Source organism: Dromaius novaehollandiae, chromosome 5 (assembly GCF_036370855.1).
Source record: "Dromaius novaehollandiae isolate bDroNov1 chromosome 5, bDroNov1.hap1, whole genome shotgun sequence".
NCBI lineage: Eukaryota > Metazoa > Chordata > Aves > Casuariiformes > Dromaiidae > Dromaius > Dromaius novaehollandiae.
Genome location: NC_088102.1, coordinates 69,953,042 through 69,973,003, shown reverse-complemented (window position 1 = coordinate 69,973,003; position 19,962 = coordinate 69,953,042). Strand labels below are relative to the sequence as shown.

General features: G+C 39.4%; 1 protein-coding gene across 2 annotated transcripts; it reads right to left on the bottom strand.

Moving 5' to 3' along the window:
• Window positions 1-1,935: 1,935 nt before the first annotated feature.
• Window positions 1,936-10,140, bottom strand: GAL (galanin and GMAP prepropeptide). 2 transcript variants are annotated; one of them, XM_026114206.2, is made up of 7 exons: window positions 10,041-10,140; window positions 9,885-9,965; window positions 9,117-9,171; window positions 7,980-8,051; window positions 7,465-7,551; window positions 4,652-4,729; window positions 1,936-2,216 (listed from the first exon to the last, which is right to left on the bottom strand). In XM_026114206.2, the coding sequence occupies exons 2-7, from the start codon at window positions 9,963-9,965 to the stop codon at window positions 2,164-2,166; spliced, it is 426 nt and encodes a 141-aa protein (XP_025969991.2). In that variant the 5' UTR covers window positions 10,041-10,140; the 3' UTR covers window positions 1,936-2,163. The 2 variants fall into 2 exon arrangements, with proteins under 2 accessions (XP_025969991.2, XP_025969993.2); XM_026114208.2 differs by lacking the exon at window positions 7,980-8,051 and having other exon boundaries at window positions 10,041-10,138.
• Between the last annotated feature and the right edge of the window lie 9,822 nt (window positions 10,141-19,962).

The window sequence follows — 19,962 nt, the reverse complement described above, 5'->3', positions numbered from 1 at the left end:
GACATGGAGATGTAAGGAATTCTTTAAATAAAAAAAGAACATTAATAAAATAAGAACGTTACTGAAATTGACATAGAAAAAAAACCCTTTACTGCTTTTCCTTTGATTTTTGAAAGTTAAGAGCAGCGGAGGATAAAGAAACTTTAAAAATTGTACCTCTCTCCATATTTGGGAATATTATTACCAATATGAGTTTCAATGTGATAATTACTGAGTGAAAAGGTATGCACTATCTTAGGCAATTAAATGAAAATGATCCTTTGTATTTTTAAAATCTATGCATATAACAGAGCAGTGTAAAGAGTAAAGAACTTGTGGGACTCCCTCCTTAGACACTGCTGGAAATCTTCCCAGGCACTTGATCTCATGAGATTTTTCACCATAAAGCATCTCAAGCAACCATTGCGAGGAGACTGCATGAAATATATCTACCACTACGTAGAACGCGTTTTAACTTTAATGAGGTTGACAGTGTGCTAATTTGATTTTAAATAATATTAACTGTTTATTTTAAACTAAGTTTTGTATGTGGAAAGAAAACAAATTTAATGCTAAGATTATGTTCTCTTTATTTGATTGTAGATTCAACTGCTTTTCTGTAGAAAGATGACTTGTGACTGAGTGTTGCAAATGCATACTGGTTTTTAGCAGTTCAGAACCAAAGTCCACAGAAGGCTGTGGAAAAAATCCTCTTGATTTTAGTGGGCTCTGGTCAAGTCTGTAACTGGAAAGCTGACTGTCACTAGTGAAATTGAGAGTCTGAAACTACTGAATTATATTAATGTATGCAAGTTAAATTTCAGTCTATTCTTTTTGCAAGTTTTGGAATCCCACTAATTTATCAAATAGAGTAGGTCTAGCAGCACTTTCAGTGTATACTTTTGATATTACTCCTTCCGAAAAAAAACAGTAAAACTCTCTCCGAAGCTCTTGCTCGAAAGCCTGTTGAATCTGATGGAAAATGTACTCTGATAACATTGGACATTAGATCAGAGGCTGAGTGATTATCAAAAGGACAGCACAAATTGATTGACAAGGTGAGCCTTGTGGCTTCAAATTAGCCACTAATGGCTTGGCTTCTAGAACATATTCTGCTATGATAAAAGTGAAAAACAGATTATGTAATAGTCGTTCTGCGAAATTTCCTGTCAGTCTGTGCGCTCTGGTAAGCAGCATTTTGAAAGGACAGTATTTCATTGCACTATGCCCAGGGTGAAAGTCATCTAAATGTGAAGAACCTTTATAAAATTTTGCATCTTCTCAAACCTTTTCTTACTCTTTCTGCAACATTTATATGGGCATAGCATTCTGATCCTGGTGCATCAAAGCACTTAAGTATTGTTAAGCATGTATTCAAGGGCTTTACTGGACCTGGACTAAAGACCCTCATAAAATCAAGTATTTGTTTAACTTTGGAGCAGGCAGTAGAGTTTTATCATTAAAGAGCACAGATCCAGTATTGTAGACAGCAGAAGTAGTGCATAGCTTGTGTAACTAGCCCTTTGTTTAAAAAAGATGTGTGTGAACTTGTGCAGAACAGTTCAATTTGTGTTCTTTGAAGCTAAGCTACAGTCTGTGGGCTGGTTTATTACAGGTGAATAATATGAAATGTAAAATGAATATGAATCTGTTTCACATCAGTGAAGACATGGACAGGAAGAAAGACTTCCGTGGAGCCTAGAAGTACGGACAAATTATCTCTGTGACATAAAAAGACTGTGCAATGGTAGCAGTGTGCAGTCACTTCCCTTGTGCTTCTCAGAATCAGTCAGCTGAAGTGCTTAATAGGCAGTATTTGCTTTATTTTACTGCAATTTTTATTAATATAGATACAGCATAGGCTAAATAATTTAACTTGGGTTTGGTATACTAGGTATTGTGTGCTGTTGTGTATTTAATTTTAAAATGCTGTTTAAAGGGAAATGAGTCAAAACATTGTTGCTCCTTATTTTTATTTTATCATTTACCTACAGAAAATTTTACAATGCAACATCACAGAAAAAAAGAAAGAAAGAAAGAAAGAAAGAAAAACCAAGAAGGCATAAAGCTGTTTGCCATTATCAGATTAATGTAACCAATAATTCTCATCTTTTGGTCATTTGGATCTTTTGTTTAGAATTCAGTCTGAATTTACACTACAACAAAATAAAAATGTGTTCTTTTTCAAGATTGGTTTGTTTCCTCTGGTAAAGGTAGATTGTCGAATGCTCCCGCCTCTGCAAAAAGGAAAAAAAGAAAAATCGGAGAACTAACAAATATGTAAGTATGCATATTAATCTGAGCAATTAAATAAAAATCCAATTTCAGTAGTGTACATTTTTTTCTTCTCTCAGCTGTAAGAGGCAATCCTTGTACTTCTCATGGTTTAATTTCTAAACTGCAGATTTTCTTTTGAATATTAATGATCTCTTTCTGTTAAAATTTTCCCTTTAAGAAACAGCAACAGCTTTCTTCATGAATTTTACCAATTGCATTATGTCAATTGATACAGCTGAATCCCAGCATCTCAAAAGTTTTCATGTTATCCAGTTTAGGGCCATCATCCTACAACCAGCTGTAGATGGGCAAGCTTTTAAGCCTGGAGGGAGTCATTTTTAAAAGAAAGAGCTAAAGGCCACTTTTGATGAACTCTAAGATACTCCTTATAATGATATCAGTTTAAATAGTCACTTTATCTTGCAGGTGGAAACTTATGTCTAATTGGAATAACCATTCTCTGAATGCCATGGTCAGGATTGTTTTTTCAAAGGGAAAATATCTGGATCAATGTATTTAATGTAGTAAAATGAAATTGGAGAAGTATTAAAACATCTCTACCACATTAACATTAGTATCAAAGTAAAGTGTGTGGATTTTACCTTGAAAATCAAGTTCTGATTTTGTGTAAGAGTTTGTAGCAGGTCTTGCCAATAAATATTGCTAAGGGAGAATGCTATAACATTCTGTGTCTTTTGCAACCTGGGAGTGCAAGAACCATCTCAGGGAAAAGCCATTTTATATAATTTGGAGATTCCTTTTTCATTTATTCTGAAGATAGATGGTAACGATACAGTCTATTCTGAATAAAGAGAGCTGTATGTCATTACTGTCATAAACAAGGAATTGTCATTCTGCAGGTTACGGTGCAGCTTTTTTGCTCACTTGTCCTGGGGAAGAAGTAGCCTGCATTTCTATGGGATGTATTTTCTCTTGCCTAACTCAGCAGCTCTTAGCCTGCACATCAGAGCATGCATGCTGAAAGCTCAGCGTGTTTCACACCCTTTCTTATTTTGCCCACACATTAGCTTTGCTTCCTGAGCTCACATAGCAGGGTATTTCTATACTCTGAATGTTTCTATACCCTAAGCGTTTAGGGCTCCTTTTTCCTCATAGTGGCACAATAACCAATTTTCTTTTTTGTCCACAGTGAATATACAGGACCAGTCTACTTTAAATATATATTGGAATTATGTTAGGCTCTTAATACAAGAGTAATGTTCACAAATATTTACCTGTACTAACCATAAAGAGTTTCTGCAGCATATGCAAAATTGGTTAAATAAGCACTCTGTTGATGCTTTCTGTAGAGAGAATTATTTTGTTTGGGTGGATGCAAATCATTTAGAAAATGATGCCAAAGATGGCTAGAATTTCATTTCCAAGATGTATACATTGAAAATGAATAAATCTGAGGTTTTTTTAATAATGAAATTAATAAAATACAAATGTAACACACAGCATACTTTTGCTACAAAATCGCTTATAATTGTATATGAAGGTAAGAATATAGAAGTTCGATTTATTGAATGGTGTGCTTTCTGAGCCAGAGAACCTCCATCCAATGTTTACAATGATGATATCTTTTTTTCCCATTATTTTGTTTGCAAGAATATATTACTTTTTTGTAGACAAGTGCTTTAAGAGGGCTGGAAAAGATAAAAAAATTTACAGTTTGCTTTGGCTGAATTTTTTTTTTTTTTTATGAACTTATGAATAAGGTTCTCGAAACTCAGAAGAAGTCAGGTTTCCCCTTCACTTGATGCTATAATAAAGTTACGATTCTTATAGAATCAGCTGCAAGCTCAGTTCTACAATTCTTGTCACAGTTCGAATGACTCCACAGAGAATTTCACTAGCGGCATTTTGAGCTGTTTATTAACATGCAGCTGAGTATCATTACCATGTTTTGGTGTGACTTTATTGTAGAATACATGCAGAAGGGGGAAATGTGTGTCTTTGTCATGAAAATAAATGTTTTAGAATTTCTACCAACTGTTCTTGGCAATAATCTAAGGTTTTGCTTAGTATAAAACAATTTGGTCATTTATTATCTCCCATGTACTCAGACTGTATATAGTCTATGTTTTCAGCTTTTCTAAAAGTTGGGTCCATACAATTTTAGTAGTAGATGTTATTATTTTTACAGTGCCCAGAGGAATCAAATGAAGCCTGCTGTGTTGGAGATGCATTCACCTGCACTGCACTGAAACGGAACTGACAGTCCCTCTCCAGAGATGCTCTTCAAAGTCTTGCAGGCACAATTCAGTAGGAAAGACTTGTACATTCAGGAAAAGTCCTCTCTTTTCAATAATTTTTACACTGGTAAGGCTGACAGAATCAGATCTTTAGTGATTCTGCTAAATGTAACCAGATTAAAAAGGTGTTCACTAACCTTTAAGATGCAAGTAAGTCAAAAATTCGATTATTGTGCGCACAATGTTTTCATCAGCCAGTGGTCTTCCAAGATTACCTAGAAAACATGTTGGTTGTTATTTAATGTTAACGTGATAAAGATTTAATGCATGTACTATCGTGGCTAAGTTTGTAAGCACCTGAAAAATTGATCTGATAAAAGAAAAAAATCCTTAAAATCCTTAATGGAAAATGTCAGGGCAGTATTTTGTCCTATACAAGGAGACATTTCATGGAAGAGCAAAGGAACTCTAAAGTAATTGTAATTCTCAGAATCAAAGTTGCCCAGCTTTGTATGTTGTTGCTGTGTAGGAGCTATTTTGACACCTTAATGGTCGTGGTTTTTAAGGCCATGTGAATACTACTGTAGAAGGGAGACCTACTCTGTTTTCAGCTCTCCCTTTCTGTTCTCTAGCCTGGTATTGAAGGAAAAGGTAAGTTTAGCAAGCAAGTTCACCAGCTTTACAATAGTTAAAAGATCCTCCTGTAGTCTGACTTTGTTCCCAATATATCACTCAGGTGATACAGAAGTGATTTGCAGTCCCAGCCACTAGACCTGGGACTTGGCTAAAGGCTCAGTAACATATGTTTTTGCATGTGCATCTAGTACAGTATGTTCCCCTTTCATCTTGTGCAAGTAGGCCTTTTGATGCCTCTTGGATGGCCCAAGTTATGAAGCTCCCTGGAAGTTCATTGTTACACCTTGGGAAGTGGGGCAGTATGTTTATTGTGTCTATTAAAAAAAAAAAAAAGAAGGTGGGGCAATCAGGCTCTTTAATCAATGTAATGGACACTTGTTCTATATTAGAAAACAAATTGTGGGCAATTTCACTGTGTTTTTTTGTTCTCTGCATATAGTCGAAGGAGACAGGTACCCGGTTCTCTGACTCACAGTCCATCATCACATCACGGAGCATTCTGCCTCGGGATGTGATAATCACCATGGGCTGTGTTTCATCTCAGAAAATAGTCTGAAAGGTTGGGTCTCTGCAGCAGGTAAATCTTGGGGGAGTTCTTCCAGGGCAGAACAAGAGAAGATTTAGGTCTGTAGTGACATACAGGTCAGAATGGAGACTGAGCTCTGAAGCCCAAATGACAAATATTGATGGGGAGAGCTGTAAGGGACAGGGACATTTCTGGACTATATACAGAGAGTCAGAGTCTAAGAAAGTCTATGGGAATTTGCATCTTGATGTCTTCCACTGAGCTAAAAAATAAATATGTTGATATTTCTTACATTAATTATATTTCTATTTGCATTCACATTTTTCTTAATTTCATTTTTGTTTTGATCAAAATTTTGTTACAGATTTAAGCATTAATAAATCTGTGGGCTGATGAACCACAAATGTAATAATGTGATATAGCATAAATATTTTTCTTTGCAGACATGAGCATATTATACACACATTTCTATATACTCTGCTATTGGCCTTATTCTGTATAACCAGCAATTCACAGACTCTAAATTCAAAGAGCATAACTGCTTCATTACTAAAGATTTTCCTAATTTTGCATGTGGATTTTTTAACCTAGTGCTATATGGCTAACACAGCTTAAAAATTCTTCTAGATTGTCTGGAGAGCTTGTAAATTCTGCAGTATTCCTTCAAGAAGAAAGTACAGCCCTTTGCATCAATTCTTCTAGAATAATAGTAAGTAGATTGCTATTTTAAGACAATTTTTTTGAGAATCAGAATTTAACTGAAAAAATCATTTAATATTTAAAAAATTCTGAATACCTTATTAAAAGAAGATCTGAATATAAAATTGGATAGGAACTACATGAGGAACTTCAGGTTGAGAGCAAACTTTTGCTAAAGAACAGTGCCTAAAATAAGGGAGAGGCAAATCTATGATTTTAAGGTCTCATCCAGACAGGTTCAATGGGTTTGTTGGTAATTGTGGACATGCAGCAGTACCTCACAGAAGTAGTAAGGAATTGCTTTTACAGTTCCATAGCTCTGAACGTAAAGATCATACTGCCAGCTCCTCTACAGAAGCAGGCTCGCAAATGGCAACGTGCTGCATTGAGAGCTGTACTGTTAGATAACAAATGCTATCTTCCTTTCATGTTGTTTCTGATTGACAAAATATTATTTTTATACCAGTATTTGAGGAAATAGTACTTTTTTTGCTACATAACTATGTACCAGAAGCTAGCTAGCTATATCTAAGAACTGTATTACTGTTCCTCTTCTATTTATGGAGTACGTATGTGCATGGCAGAAATGAAGAACATTTCCTTTATCTATGAAATTTTATTTAATATTAGATATGTCTGCATTGTGCTGGCTGGATTTAAAATAGACTGTAAGATCTCTTGGGCTGGGACTTCATCCTCTGCTCTTAATGGAAGGATGAACATATAATAGTACTTAAGTAACTACTGCTTTCTTTGGTTGGGGTGGGAAATTGACTGCTCTTTGACAATCAGAGGATGAGCTTCATCCTCTCTCACTTTAGATATCTGCAGCAATTTAGTTTCTTATCATCAGGAGAAAGAAACAGGTGCTTCTAGAGCTTACTACATCTTATCCTAAAGTAGATGTCTGACACAGATCCTAAAAGTGCCAGCTTCTCTTCACTGGTCATAACAGGGGCCTTGAGATGTATACTGGAGAGCCCCAGCTTTGGCTAGATGAGTCTATACCAGGTATTTCCAGATAGCCTAGCAGAAAGCTAGACTGCATCCTTTCAGTTGCCATTCACTCCAGCACATGGAAAATGGAAACAATACACTTACTTGACAGTTTGACCAGTAAGGAACTACTGGCTTTCAGGATTTCATTACCTGCTTTTATATCCTCATCAGGCTGTATTTCACGTTTACCACTGAAACCATGTTTGTCATTAAATGACCTGTGGTTATCTACTGCATCTGACGAAAAAAAATTAGAGATCAGGGTAGTTAGATGATCTGACAACAGAGTTCTGCCATGTGGCTTGCTTTTCATGGACTTCAAAGAACAGAACATGATGAGCACTTTCAATGGAGTGATGCTTACGTACAAAATGACAAAGAAGCATTTTCTTTAATGAAAATGTCACTAAATAAAATAACATTTCTTCCAAAATTGGGCTTATGATTTGCATCAGTCATGGACCCAGTCCTGGACTACACAGTCGTCAAAACTCTTACTGAAAGCAATGGGAGTTGTACAGGAAATGCAAGTTTGTACATTCATGCGTAATTTTGGAGGTTGTTTTTGCTACTCTTTCCCCTGTTTTTAGAAAATGTTGCCAATGAGTTCGCTTAAAAGTAAACTGCAGCTAGTTTACAGAAATAACCTTCAAAAACTATCTTACATTCCCCTGGTGCCTCTTCTCTCCCCCTTGCAATGGGCATTTCCTTTATCAGTAAAAGCTGATCAATACGACCTGCAACAAAGGATGATGCCTATTACCCAGTCTTAGATAAATGGTACTTGGCAAGTACATTTCCCCAGAGAATCTTTGCCAATTCAGTCAGTTCTGCTTTGGGGCAAATATACTTACAGACATTTACAGAACCAGTAAACACATTTAAGATGCATTAATTTGTTTTCAAGTATCTTTAAGGGTAGTTAAAAAGAATGAAAACAGGCATATTAATGGTTTTTGTATGGAGAGTCACAGTAAGTATCTGTAAGAGTTGTCATGTATCATTGAGATTGAATATATGCAAACACTGGTAGTGAGTATTATTAAATTAGCAAGAGATAATGATAAAGGAGAGATTTGAGACAGCTAAGCACTGCATTTCCAATGTTCTTTTATAATCTGCATTTGGGCTCTCAGTCTTTGTAAACCAGTGTTTGTCCTGATATTTTAAAGGCAGTGTGCATTAGATACTTTCCCGTAGTGAATTGTTAATATTTACAATCTTTGATTATGCATTTTATTGTTGTTTTAATTTGTTTTGCTTTTAATAAAAGAGGTATAATAAAGCCAGGTGAGAAATAGTATAATAAAGCCAGGTAGCAAAGGCATTTTCAAATAGATTTAATGTTAAATCTGAAATACTTTTGAGAGTGTCAGAATTTCACATTCTGTCATTCTTCCTACAGACGTCTAAAGTGACATAAAAATTTGCAGCACTTCCACAGGGAAGATGTTCTCTGATTCTCATCCAATTCGGAATGAGACAAAGGTACAAAATTGGGGTAGTTACACGTTCGCTATGCAAGAATTACAGTGTAGTAGCACAAAGACTGGCCAGATGCACCTGGCTCACAGCACAGCTCTGCTTTAGAAGAGACAAGTTACTGTCTAAAATGACTTGATCCTATGCAGGACATGTAATAAATATCTAAACAAATATTCTCCCAAATGAGTCTCTTCTGTCTTACAGATTTAGACAAAATTACTAGTCAAAGTGGGTAGCACACTTTAACAAAGTGTTTTTCAAGAAAAAAAGCTTTTGAGTTTTGAAATAACACCAAAAAAAGTGAGTGCTTGACTTACGTGGTCCAAGTAGGTAACCAGCACTATTCAAAGTCCAGCCTCTTTTTTCTTTTGCCTTAAAGAAAGAAAAAAAGGCAAGTGAACAACTGGATGAACTACACGCTGCCTCCTGAAGATACGAAAGCCAGCAGCACCCAAATGGGGGTTCTGGGAGCAGGAGCCGTCTTCTGAAGGTTTGGAGTAAAAGGAATTTTGCAGAAGTGAAAGGAAATGCTAGTGAAACAGAGAGTATTGGTGGACTTTTGCCCCCTCCCCATCTAGCTGGTAGTTTTGCTGTTGACATCCATGTAGTGGGTGTCACTCGGTATAACTGAAACTGCAAATGGTACTTTGGAAGTAGTAATTCTAAATTTCTGCTGAAAGTGTGTATCACTCCCTGATACTCATCTTAGCAAACAGCAGTATTTTCTCTTAAATACCTGTCTGGACTTACATAGCAGCCCTTGCTCTGTTAGGTGGAAGTCCAGATATTCACCCCCTTTTCTGAGTCAGCTGAGGACACCCACTGAGCTCTGCTCTACAGACCAGACCCTCTCCCCACGGGAACTAGTATTCAAAAGCCTAACATTCTTAGTTATTTACTATTATTCCAATGTTCGTAATTAAAAGCCTGTTTGTTGCCCCAAATGCTTCGAGCAGCGCGCCTTGCTGGCCCCGATGTGCCCCCCCAGCGGGTCCCGCCGCAGGTAGACCTGGACTCTGCCCGCCGCCGGTAGACCTGGACTCTGCGCGCCGCCAAGCCGCCCCCCCGGTGCAGGTAGCACTTACTGCTAAAACCAGTCCGACTGCTTCCGACAGGGCGGCGCAGAGGATTAAGGAGAGACACAGGAAACCAGTGGCCCTCTGCATCTGAAAAGAGACGCGACGGTGAGTCCGGGTCCCGCCGCGCAGGAGCGGGGACGGGGCGCGACGGGACGGGGGTACCTTGAGCCAGGGCGCGGCGGCCGGTGCTCGCCCGGCGGCTGCGGGTGCTGGCGGCGGCTGGCTGCTCCCGCGGGCGCTCAGCGCATGGCCGCGGGTGCGGAGCGGGACGCGGCCGGGTGCGGGAGCGGCGCTGCGCGGCCGCCCCGCGGGCCCCGCGCTCTTTATGGGCAGCGGCGCGGCCGCGCAGGAGGGGCGCCCGCCCGCCCGCCCGCGGGGGCGCCGAGGGCCGCCCACCTCCCCCCCTTCCCCGCCGCCTACCCCGCGGGTCATTTCCCCCCGCCGACTCACTGCATTAGGAAGGGCAGAAATTACCGCAATTCAATTAGAGGCATTTGGGAGCGCGACGCGGGCTGCAGGGAGAGAACAGCCCGCGCAATTACCTCTCATTACGGCGGCGCTGGGCAGGCTGGCGAGCGGGCGAGGGGCCCTGCTGTGGGCCCGCCGTCCCCGCCGCTTCAGCGGGGCTCGGTGGTCGGTGGGCAGCAGGGAGGCATAAGTTGAGCGCGGCTCCCTTTCCGCAGAAGCAGGTGCAGAAGCGGAGCCGAATGGGAGCATCGCCGTGTGATGCTGGCTAAGGAGATGCATGGAGAGAGGACATCCCCCTCTCCCTGTGGGCCAGGAACTGGTGGTCCCTTAAAATCCCCGTGACTCCTGCCCTCTGCTCTAGTATCAGAGCAAAACAGGCTGGGGAAAAACTTGTTATTGTACTTCCATGCCACTCCAAAGCGTTGAGAGATGAGGCAGTTCTTCAGAAACCCGGTTTGTTTGTTTGTTGGTTGCCCAGGCTGCAGGCCAGCAGTGTCTTGTATCTGAGACGGACCTTTTTTTTCTTCAGCTTTTGTGTAAAAGGGTAGAGATTAAGCTCTCCCCACTGATTAAACTAGCCCCTGGCATGTCAATTTGCGCCAGTGAAGTTTCCCTGGCTTGCTCATCTTAGTTGTGGTTACAGCAAACACAGGGATGTGCAAAACAGACCTAACGAGGCAGCGAGTCCAGTGCTAGTTTCCCTTTTTCCCTGCCAGATTGTATTTTCTCTGCAGCAGACGAGTTTATTCGCTGCAGGTCCCCCCAATTCCTCTGTCAGTGTGAAACACGTAACAGATGTTACACAGAGTAAGCCAGACTTCCAGCTCCTTTTTCTGAAACTGCTCGAGCTTCCCTGCACACTTCTGCGTGGTGCGTGTGTTTGAAACGGAGCGTGGAGCAAAGGCAGCTATTGAACCATGCAATGCTCTTTACCTTTTGCAGGTTTAAAAGCAGGTAATGTTTTTCCTTGAGTGTAGCATGATATCCATAATCCAGGCTAGAAACGCAAGCCGTGTCTTGTGGTTCTGTTTCCGACCTGCCATTTTGTTCTTCTTGCGTCAGGAGCCGTAGGGTTTTAATAGTCTCCATGGCATTAGATCTCTGATAAAAAACTACTTGAATAAAGTTTATTTAATACAATCCTTAAAAACTAATGTACATAAATAAGAAGCATAAACTTTGCAGATTTCGTTAAATACTTCCTATTGTTTACTGAGGGTGTTTTGCCAGCCATGGCCTGATCTGTAAAATTCAGACTAAATATATCTGGAAAATAGATAATTTTTGCAAAGTGTCATTTTTCTTCGCGTTACCAAAGATGCAGTTCTTGCTGAAATTTCCTGGCGCTCAGCTGTTAACTTCCAAAAAGTCATTTAAAAGCTTGAAGCTTCTCTGTGACAAAAACATATTTTCTTTGTGTTATTTGAATAAAATCACAAGAATTCTGTCAAGAGGTGTCAAAACCTGGATTTGAGCAGTATTGTAAAAATGTGTTAATTCTGCTAGCTTTGGCTACAGTTTGTTCTTCAGTTTCCCATCAAAAGTACTTGAAACAATGTATTTAACCTGTAATTTTTATTCCAGTTTCCCAACATAATTCTTGCATCTTCTTGTCAAATTATAGAGTAGAAGAATCTCTTCATCTTCATTGGAGTCAGATGCAAAAGAAAGCTACTTTGTATACTCAAAGGCTTAATCTATCACTTGCCCATCATACTATTTGTCTAAATCTATCTTTAGGTTAGTGTCAATTAAATAATTTTATCAGTCATCCCTACAATTGATGTTCTCATTCCCTCAATTTTCCTTGTCAAGAATGCTATTAGTCTTTTTTATTCCTTGGGAATTCTAACCCTCGCTGCTCAGACAGAAGAATTAGAATTTAGTCTGAAGCCTATCTTAGCTTGAAAAATGGCCATCTGTTTGACTATGTGGTTCATTTTCTTATTGAGGTGACTCTTCAACATGCTAATTCCTCCACTGATTTATTTGTTGATTGTTTGGTTGGAAAGGCTTAATGCAGTTTGCGCAAGCTCTTGGGTTATGCCTGGGCCTCAACCAGAAGTTCACCATCAGACCAGCTCACAAGGAAACTCATGTAAAATCTACGGAAGTCAGTAGTACAATAAGCATAGGTAGTGAAACTGTCTCTGATGTCTTTAAATCGATACATGAGAGACTGGATCACTGTTGTCTGTCTGACACAAGAACACATACCCTGTTCTATAATTGTAACTGCATTTCGTAATAATTAAATGAAAACACAGGGGAAAATACTGTTTTTCAGCCAGAGTAAAACCTTCAAATAAATGTCTGAGGAAATGATGATATGGATTAAACAAACAAGAGTATTGAAATATTGGGCTCTGGCAAAAAAATTTTAATTGCATCTTTGTCACTGGAGATTTCATTCTGAGGATCCCTAAGTGGTAAATCCTAAGGTTGCTACTATATATTTAATGGAAAAAAATTCTCCGATATGCAGGTGATGAAGTAAGAGGACCTATTTTATTCTTAATTAACATAAACCATTAAGAATGGCTACTTTGTACTGTACTTTGTTCAGGCAAAACATTGAATAAAAGGGGATTTTGCAGTATGTTTTGAAAGGGTCTGGAGATGCAGTGGCTCCCTTTACCACAGAGCTTATTGAGAGATAACAAAGCAGGAAAAAGGGTCTTTGTTATTTCTGTGTGAAAGTTATGTAGCAGGGTGTGTGTATAGCAACAGATTAATGAATATTAAAATCAAGTATTAAAAGTACCGCATTCACTGAGTGATGTCCATTCTCATGAAAAATGAGTGAGGTTTTTTCTTCCTCCCAGGTAACAGCAGGTGTGAACATACAATTCAAGACCATCTTCATGTATGTACACAAAATCTCTAATATTATGTAGGTAACGGGAAGAAATTCTAGGCTTGGGAGATAAGTTGCTAGAAAAAATTCTCATATGCACGAGTAATTTCAGTGACGCACTAGCATTATGGAAAGTAGTGCTTTACTATGGGGAGGTCATCATCCAGCTAACTAGAACTGATTCTTTCTAGAGCTTTGAATCTGATTCAAAATTGGTCAAGGGATCACTAACATGCAGTGCCATCAGCAGCTTGTGTTACTGGTTTCGTGCACTCTGAAAATGACTGTAGGTTTTAAAGATGAGTGTTTTTAACACTGAACACTGAGATTTACCATGACTGAGCATGGAGAGCACAAGTGCAAGGTTTCGTTTAGCTGAGTCTAATTCTGAGGCACAAATTTCTTTCAAACAGAATACAGAAAGTGGCAGATCTGAGTATCCAGAACTAATGAGAAACTGCAGTTGCCATAAGGCCGTGAACTGCCTCATTGATCTAAAGACTTAATGCTGGGCTGGTGGCAAATTAGGACAATGTCACAGAGGTGAGAAGTTATTTGGAGTATTTCTCTCTATCCAGCAGCATTACCCTGCTCTTCAAGATCTGAGTCTTAGACGACTGCTCTTTGATGAACCGAGGATCTCAGAGAAAAGAGAAGTTGAAGATGACACTATTTGCATTTGATCTGAAGACGACATAGAACTTCAGTTTGCAGCTGTACCAGTTTTTTAAGGTAGTTTGCTCTTTAAGTCTTTCAGAAACCCCTTGATAATTTTTTTCCTCACATGTATAGAACCTGTTTCCTCTTTAATGGATACAGAACAGAGAAAATGGCAAAAAAAAAAAAAAAAAAGAAAGAAAAAAAAGAGGAGTAAGAAGAGAAGGGTCATTTTCTTCATCCTTCTGAAGCCTTTGCTATTGTTTTCTTCCTATTTTCCCATTTTGTAATTCCCATCTAACCCAATGGCGAAAATGTGGGCAATTTTCACTGAGTTAATCTTTTGCCCATTTTAACCACCTGCAGCTCATTGTCAAATAGAACTAAATATTACAGATATCTTCTGAATGAAGGGCTATTTTCTCTTCCGAATTACACTGGTATCAACTAATAATTTTCAGTTGTTATATCAATCAGTGTGCTACTAGTGCTATTATTCACACTACATATATCATTACAACAAAAATGTGACTACCATACATTAAACCATCTTACAGCTTTTAAAAATGATTTTTGGCTCAAGAAGCACATTGATTTTAGACTAACTTCATATGAAAAAGAAGTAATAGTGTAAAAGGAAAGAATAATAGAATAAAAGAGGAAAATTCTGAAAATAAATTGCTATACACATCAATAATATTATGAGTAGAGATAAAAATACAGTCTTGGTTCCTGTGTCGTAAAACTTACTTAATTTACTTACTTTGATTAAGTTAGCTAACAGGTTCAAAACCATTAAGGACAGGTTGCCAGCCAGCACAATCACAAGAGCTTCATATCCTAAAGAAGTCAGAGGAAAATAGAAGCTCTTTTGATGAAGGTTTATCAAAAGATCTGAGAAGAGCCCTGAGAGTTTGGAATATTCTAAGAAACATCATACGCCAGGGTATCTGGTTGTCATAGTAGTGGATCAACACAAGTTGTGTGTCCTACTGCCATTACAGAATCAAATCAGCTCTTGGTGATATCACATCTCCGTAAGATGCAGCTGAGACTGGCTCTCAGCTCCTGCTGAGGTTAGAGCTTAGCTATTTGGGATGCAGCAGCTCTGGTTGAGTCCTGCAATAGCTGGAACCTTCTGACTCAGAGACTGTCAGATGCAGCAGCTCCTTTCCTAAGTTAGTTCTTGCCTCCAGTTTCCATTTAATTCCTATCTCAGCAATGACTTCCTCCTCCTTTGAACAGTAAATTGAGAAAGAACCCATGTCTACCAAAAGCAAGACAGCTGTTTCCACTCCTGCAAGATCTCAGGAGGAAATATTGCCTACCTACTGATGAGAAATGGCCTGAGAGGCAGCTGTTGCCAGCCTCCTCTCTCCTGGTGAGCAAGGTCTAAGCTCACCAAAAGCTGGGAATCTTTTCTTATTTAGAGGCAGCAGGGATCTGAAATATTTTTTTCAGCCTCCTGTCCAATGTTAAGTCATACATCTACTACAAGCTGTTTCTCATTTTAATTACTGAGGGTACACATGTGAATAGCTCTTTGGGTATACTACATAAATGCATCATGCCATACAATACCCTTTTTTTTATACATCACATAAAGTAATCTTTTTTGCATATTTGAAGTAATCTTTTTTGCATATTCGGTGCATTTTAATGTTAAACAATCTGAAGATTGACTGCTTTTAAAAATACTTGCCTGTGTTACAAATAATATTAGTTACTTATTCGAAAACAACATCATCATAACTCAATTGGAACTTCTGTAGTGGCTTTGAAAGCTCTTAAAATGTGCTTATGACTCATGATGCAAAAGGTTCCTATTATTAAATTATAGCTTTGCATTTAGCTGAGAATGAAACCAATATTCCGCAGATATTGTGATTTTTGTATAGGACTTCATCTCTGTGTCCCTGGATGAAAGAAGTCTGCCAAATATAAACAATTATCACGCATTTTCTTAAACTATATTTTAAAATGGAAATTAAAATGGATTAATCTAAACATTATCACAGAATCACAGAGGGGTTGAGGTTGGCAGGGACCTCTGCAGATCATCTAGTCCAACCCCCCTGCTCAAGCAGGATCACCTACAGCGCATTGCCCAGGACCCTTTCCAGATGGCTTTTGAATATCTCCAAGGACGGAGAGTCCACAACCTCTCTGGGCAGCCTCTTCCAGTGCTCAGTCACCCTCGTGGGAAAGAAGTTTTTCCTCATGTTCAGATGGAGCTTCCTGTGTTTCAGTTTGTGCCCGTTGCCTCTCGTCCTCGCGCTGGGCACCACTGTCTGGCCCTGTTCTCTTTACAGGCTCCCTTTGGGTCCTTGCACACGTTGGTAAGATCCCCCGTGAGTCTTCTCTTCTGCAGGCTGCAGAGTCCCAGCTCTCTCAGCCTTTCCTCACAGGAGAGATGCTCCAGTCCCTGCATCATCTCAGCAGCCCTGCGCTGCACTGGCTCCAGTAGCTCCATGTCTCTCTTGTGCTGGGGAGCCCGGGACTGGACACGGCACTGCAGGTGTGGCCTCGCCAGGGCTGAGGAGAGGGGGAGGATCAGCTCCCCTGACCCGCTGGCAATGCTCCCCCTAATGCACCCAGGAGACCATTGGCCATCTTGGCCACAGGGGCACATTGGTGGCTCCCGGTCAGCTTGGTGTCCACCAGGACCCCCAGGTCCTTCTCTGCAGAGCTGCTTTCCAGCAGGTCAGCCACCAAAATTCACTTAAAATGTTATTCCTAAATTATAAAAAGTGAGTTATCAATTTATGAGTAATAAAATAACATATCTTTCACCCATAGGAAAACAAGTTAATGCTTTTATGGCTTTTATTTTTTAACAGGGGACAATGCCAGTTACTTCTTTAAGAAGTATATTGCAATATTATAATACAAAGATAGCCTCATCAGTAGCCAGCTCAGACATAAAGCATATTCAAAGTAATGCAATAAGGAGCTACAGAATAATATTTACATCAAATACTTTATGTCACTACTTTTATATTAAGTTTTTTTAAGTTTAAAATAATTAGGAAGAATGTTAAAGGATAGATATTCAGTTATGAGATATATTTTTATCTTTGTTGTTTTTTGTTTTTGTTAAAGCGCAAAATGGAATTAGCAAGATATTATTACATAGCTTTCATTATCCTGCTGCAACTGCACTGAATTAGTCTTTTTCTACTTTGATAAGAAAATACCTATTTAGTTTTATAGGACAACTGTATATTTTGAAAACAGGCTGGAAAATATTTGGTGTTTTGCATCATGTTCCAGAGGCAGAAGGGCTTGGGCTCATTTGACCTCTTGCAAGGAAGGCTGAAAGTGATAGCTAAACAGCTATCACTCCGTATTCTCCCGTATCTTCCTTTCGGAAAAGGTCTATAGAAATAAGGAAACAACTTTCTTCTATTCTCTCCTGGAAGTCTTTTCACTTGGTGCCGTGGTGGTAAGAATACACTAGTTGAAGCTGAAGTTGTTCTCCCCACCACGGAAGACCCTCAAAAAAACCCAAACAAAATGAGCAAGCAAAAACTCCAGAAAAACAAGACCATTTGATCTCAGGCTTAACACAGTTCTCAGTGGTCCAGCTTGCAAATATGGAATTTCAGCTCAGATAGAGATGGTGGATTTTATGATGCATTGAGATGTATGATCCAAAAGAGATTGTGCAAAGCAAAAAAATACATTAAAGTTATCATTGTTCATACCTAGGATTCATATGGAGGCAAAGCTTCTGTTATACTTGGTAGGATATATACTGGGATCCTGATGTGCACTGAACACTCGCAGCACTTCTGATTCTCCGTGGGAATGTAAGTGCTTAACAGCTTTCAAGATCTTAGCTTCCATCAATACTTTTGACATATAAGGTGGACACATTGGCCTTTTTTGTATTTGAAAATCTTTTGCTAATACATTTTAGTATTTTCAGTGGAATAAGGAGGAGAAATGTCAGTATGTCTGTGCTGCATGTGACCTTTTCCATGGCTTTGCAGAATAAAAATGCCAATGATGTCGAAGTCCTGCAAAAGATAGGTTAAATAAGATGCCCATGCAATAGTGTTGAGTTGCTGAAAAGGAAATGTTCATGAATTCTATACAAAAAGCAGTTTACTTTCTGCTGGGATACTGTTTCTTGCCCTCTAAAGTGCCTATTCTTTCCACTGACTACAGAGGGAGCCCATGCTCTTAATTTAGACCAGGATTTTAGGCAATGCAGAACTGAGTAATATGATCATTTGCATTTTGGGGCAATAGGAGAAGGCTGAAAGTTTCCTGGCTAGCCGAAACTGCAAATAAAGGGCTATTAAGGTGCAGACAGAGCTTGCCCGGTCTGTTGAAATGCCAGCTTCCCTAGCAATCACTAGAGAGTCCTGGCAAGACTGAAGGAAATGTAGGAGGGGAAAAGAGAGACAAAACTTTCTGTGAGCGGTTTGCATGGGTGTCTAGGGGGATTTGATTCCCACCAAATTCACTTCAGTTGCTTAACAGCCCTCTCCCCCTCTCCCCAAGTTTTACTATTACAGAAAGTATGTGTTCGAATTTTAGCTTTACCCCCCTGGCCTCCGTCAGTGCCTTGCAGCAGCCTGTCCTGGCCCCTGCCTCTGGCTGTGTGAAAGACAAGGAGAGCAGGACCTGTGAGGAGCTGTATCGTCCCTGCCTTGGTCTCTGCAACTGCTGTTGCAGTTGCAGCAACCTCATACACAGATGGGATGAAGCCTGCCAAAATCTTGGGTTGAGACCATGGAAGCAGAAGAAGATTTACTCCCTGAAGTTATCGCAGTATGATTTATATACCACATTGTCAAAAAGTATCCATCATATGCTCTTCTGGCAGTGTTCCTGCCCTGTGTGTCTCCTTACTGTTGGAGATAAGATGCTTAAATGCTCCAGGCTATGAAATGCCCAAGGTGTGTTTGCACACTGAATATGACCTGGTCGCTGCAATCCTCACGTATCCAGCAGACTTGGAGGCAAATATCATTGCCAACGTGGCATGACATCTGTTTCTGCCAGTTTTTCACCTTGCAAACTTCATGACAAAGAAAAACTTGGCAATGAAGAAGTGAGACAGACACATAGGACTGAATTTAGCTGGTTGAACTGTAGGTATTTACATGTGAGTTAAATATCAAGTTCCCATGATAGTCAATGGAGAGTGAATGGATATGGTCAGGTCTAGCTGCCTAGATCTGGATCACAGTGACTCTTTTGGCAAGCTGTCCGTTGGCTGTTGTGGGAGCTTTGACACGTGGCTCACCTGCAGCCAAACATAATTCACCCCAATGACTGTCTTTCAAACATAAACTTTTTTTTTTTTTTTGAGGAAACAGTGATAAGTTGTTCTCCATATATAGTGGGGGTGGAAGAAGATGGAGCTGGATTACTTTGCAACAAAGACGACTGAGGTTAGATATTAGAAAAAACTTTCTAACTCTATGGTTAGAAAAAGACTGACCTAAGAAATCTAATGATGGAGGATTTCTCTGGAGAACAGATTAAGTGAATGTGTCAGGAATAATCCATTTACTACTGCACAGGAGTAGCACTTCAACTGGACAGTCTCTTCACCTCTATCTCTATGTTTGTATCTGTGTCAACAAAACCAATGGCCAGTGCGTTTCTTAGAATTATTTCAGGCCTATCTATGCTGTGACATAATCTGGATTTTTATTTTTGTGACTCAACTCACTTTTTAATTTCATGTGCTGTCCCAGAGCATTCATCATCTTTACTACCTAGCTTCCCTCACGCATTATCATCTTACCCTTTTTATCTCCTTTATTACTTCTTTGTCATTCTTCTACTTTGCTGTAAGATTGTCTTACTCCTTTTCATATTCTTTCTATCCCTATCTCATTTGATTTCCACTCCTTTTAGCCTTTTTTCCTAAAGAAATAGAGCACATAGTATTGTTCTGCTGTCTTCCCTTTCCTTCTTTTCCCACACTTGCTTTTGGAAAAAAGTTTCAAATGAGCATGCCATCAACAATAAGGCATGATCTATAGTGAGCTAGATTTCATTAACTTTAATGCTGTCTGAATTACTGAATTTGTTTTTATTTTCATAGACTCCTACAGTGATTAGGTTGGGAAGGACCTC

Bases quoted from the DNA above. Each gene is read 5' to 3' on its own strand.
- GAL (XM_026114206.2), bottom strand. From the start codon at position 9,965: ATGCAGAGGGCCACTGGTTTCCTGTGTCTCTCCTTAATCCTCTGCGCC. The intron at 9,172-9,884 runs GTAAGTGCTACC...TCTTTCTTTAAG, and splicing joins CAGTCGGACTGGTTTTAGCA to GCAAAAGAAAAAAGAGGCTG. The intron at 8,052-9,116 runs GTAAGTCAAGCA...CCTTTGTTGCAG, and splicing joins TGGTTACCTACTTGGACCAC to GTCGTATTGATCAGCTTTTA.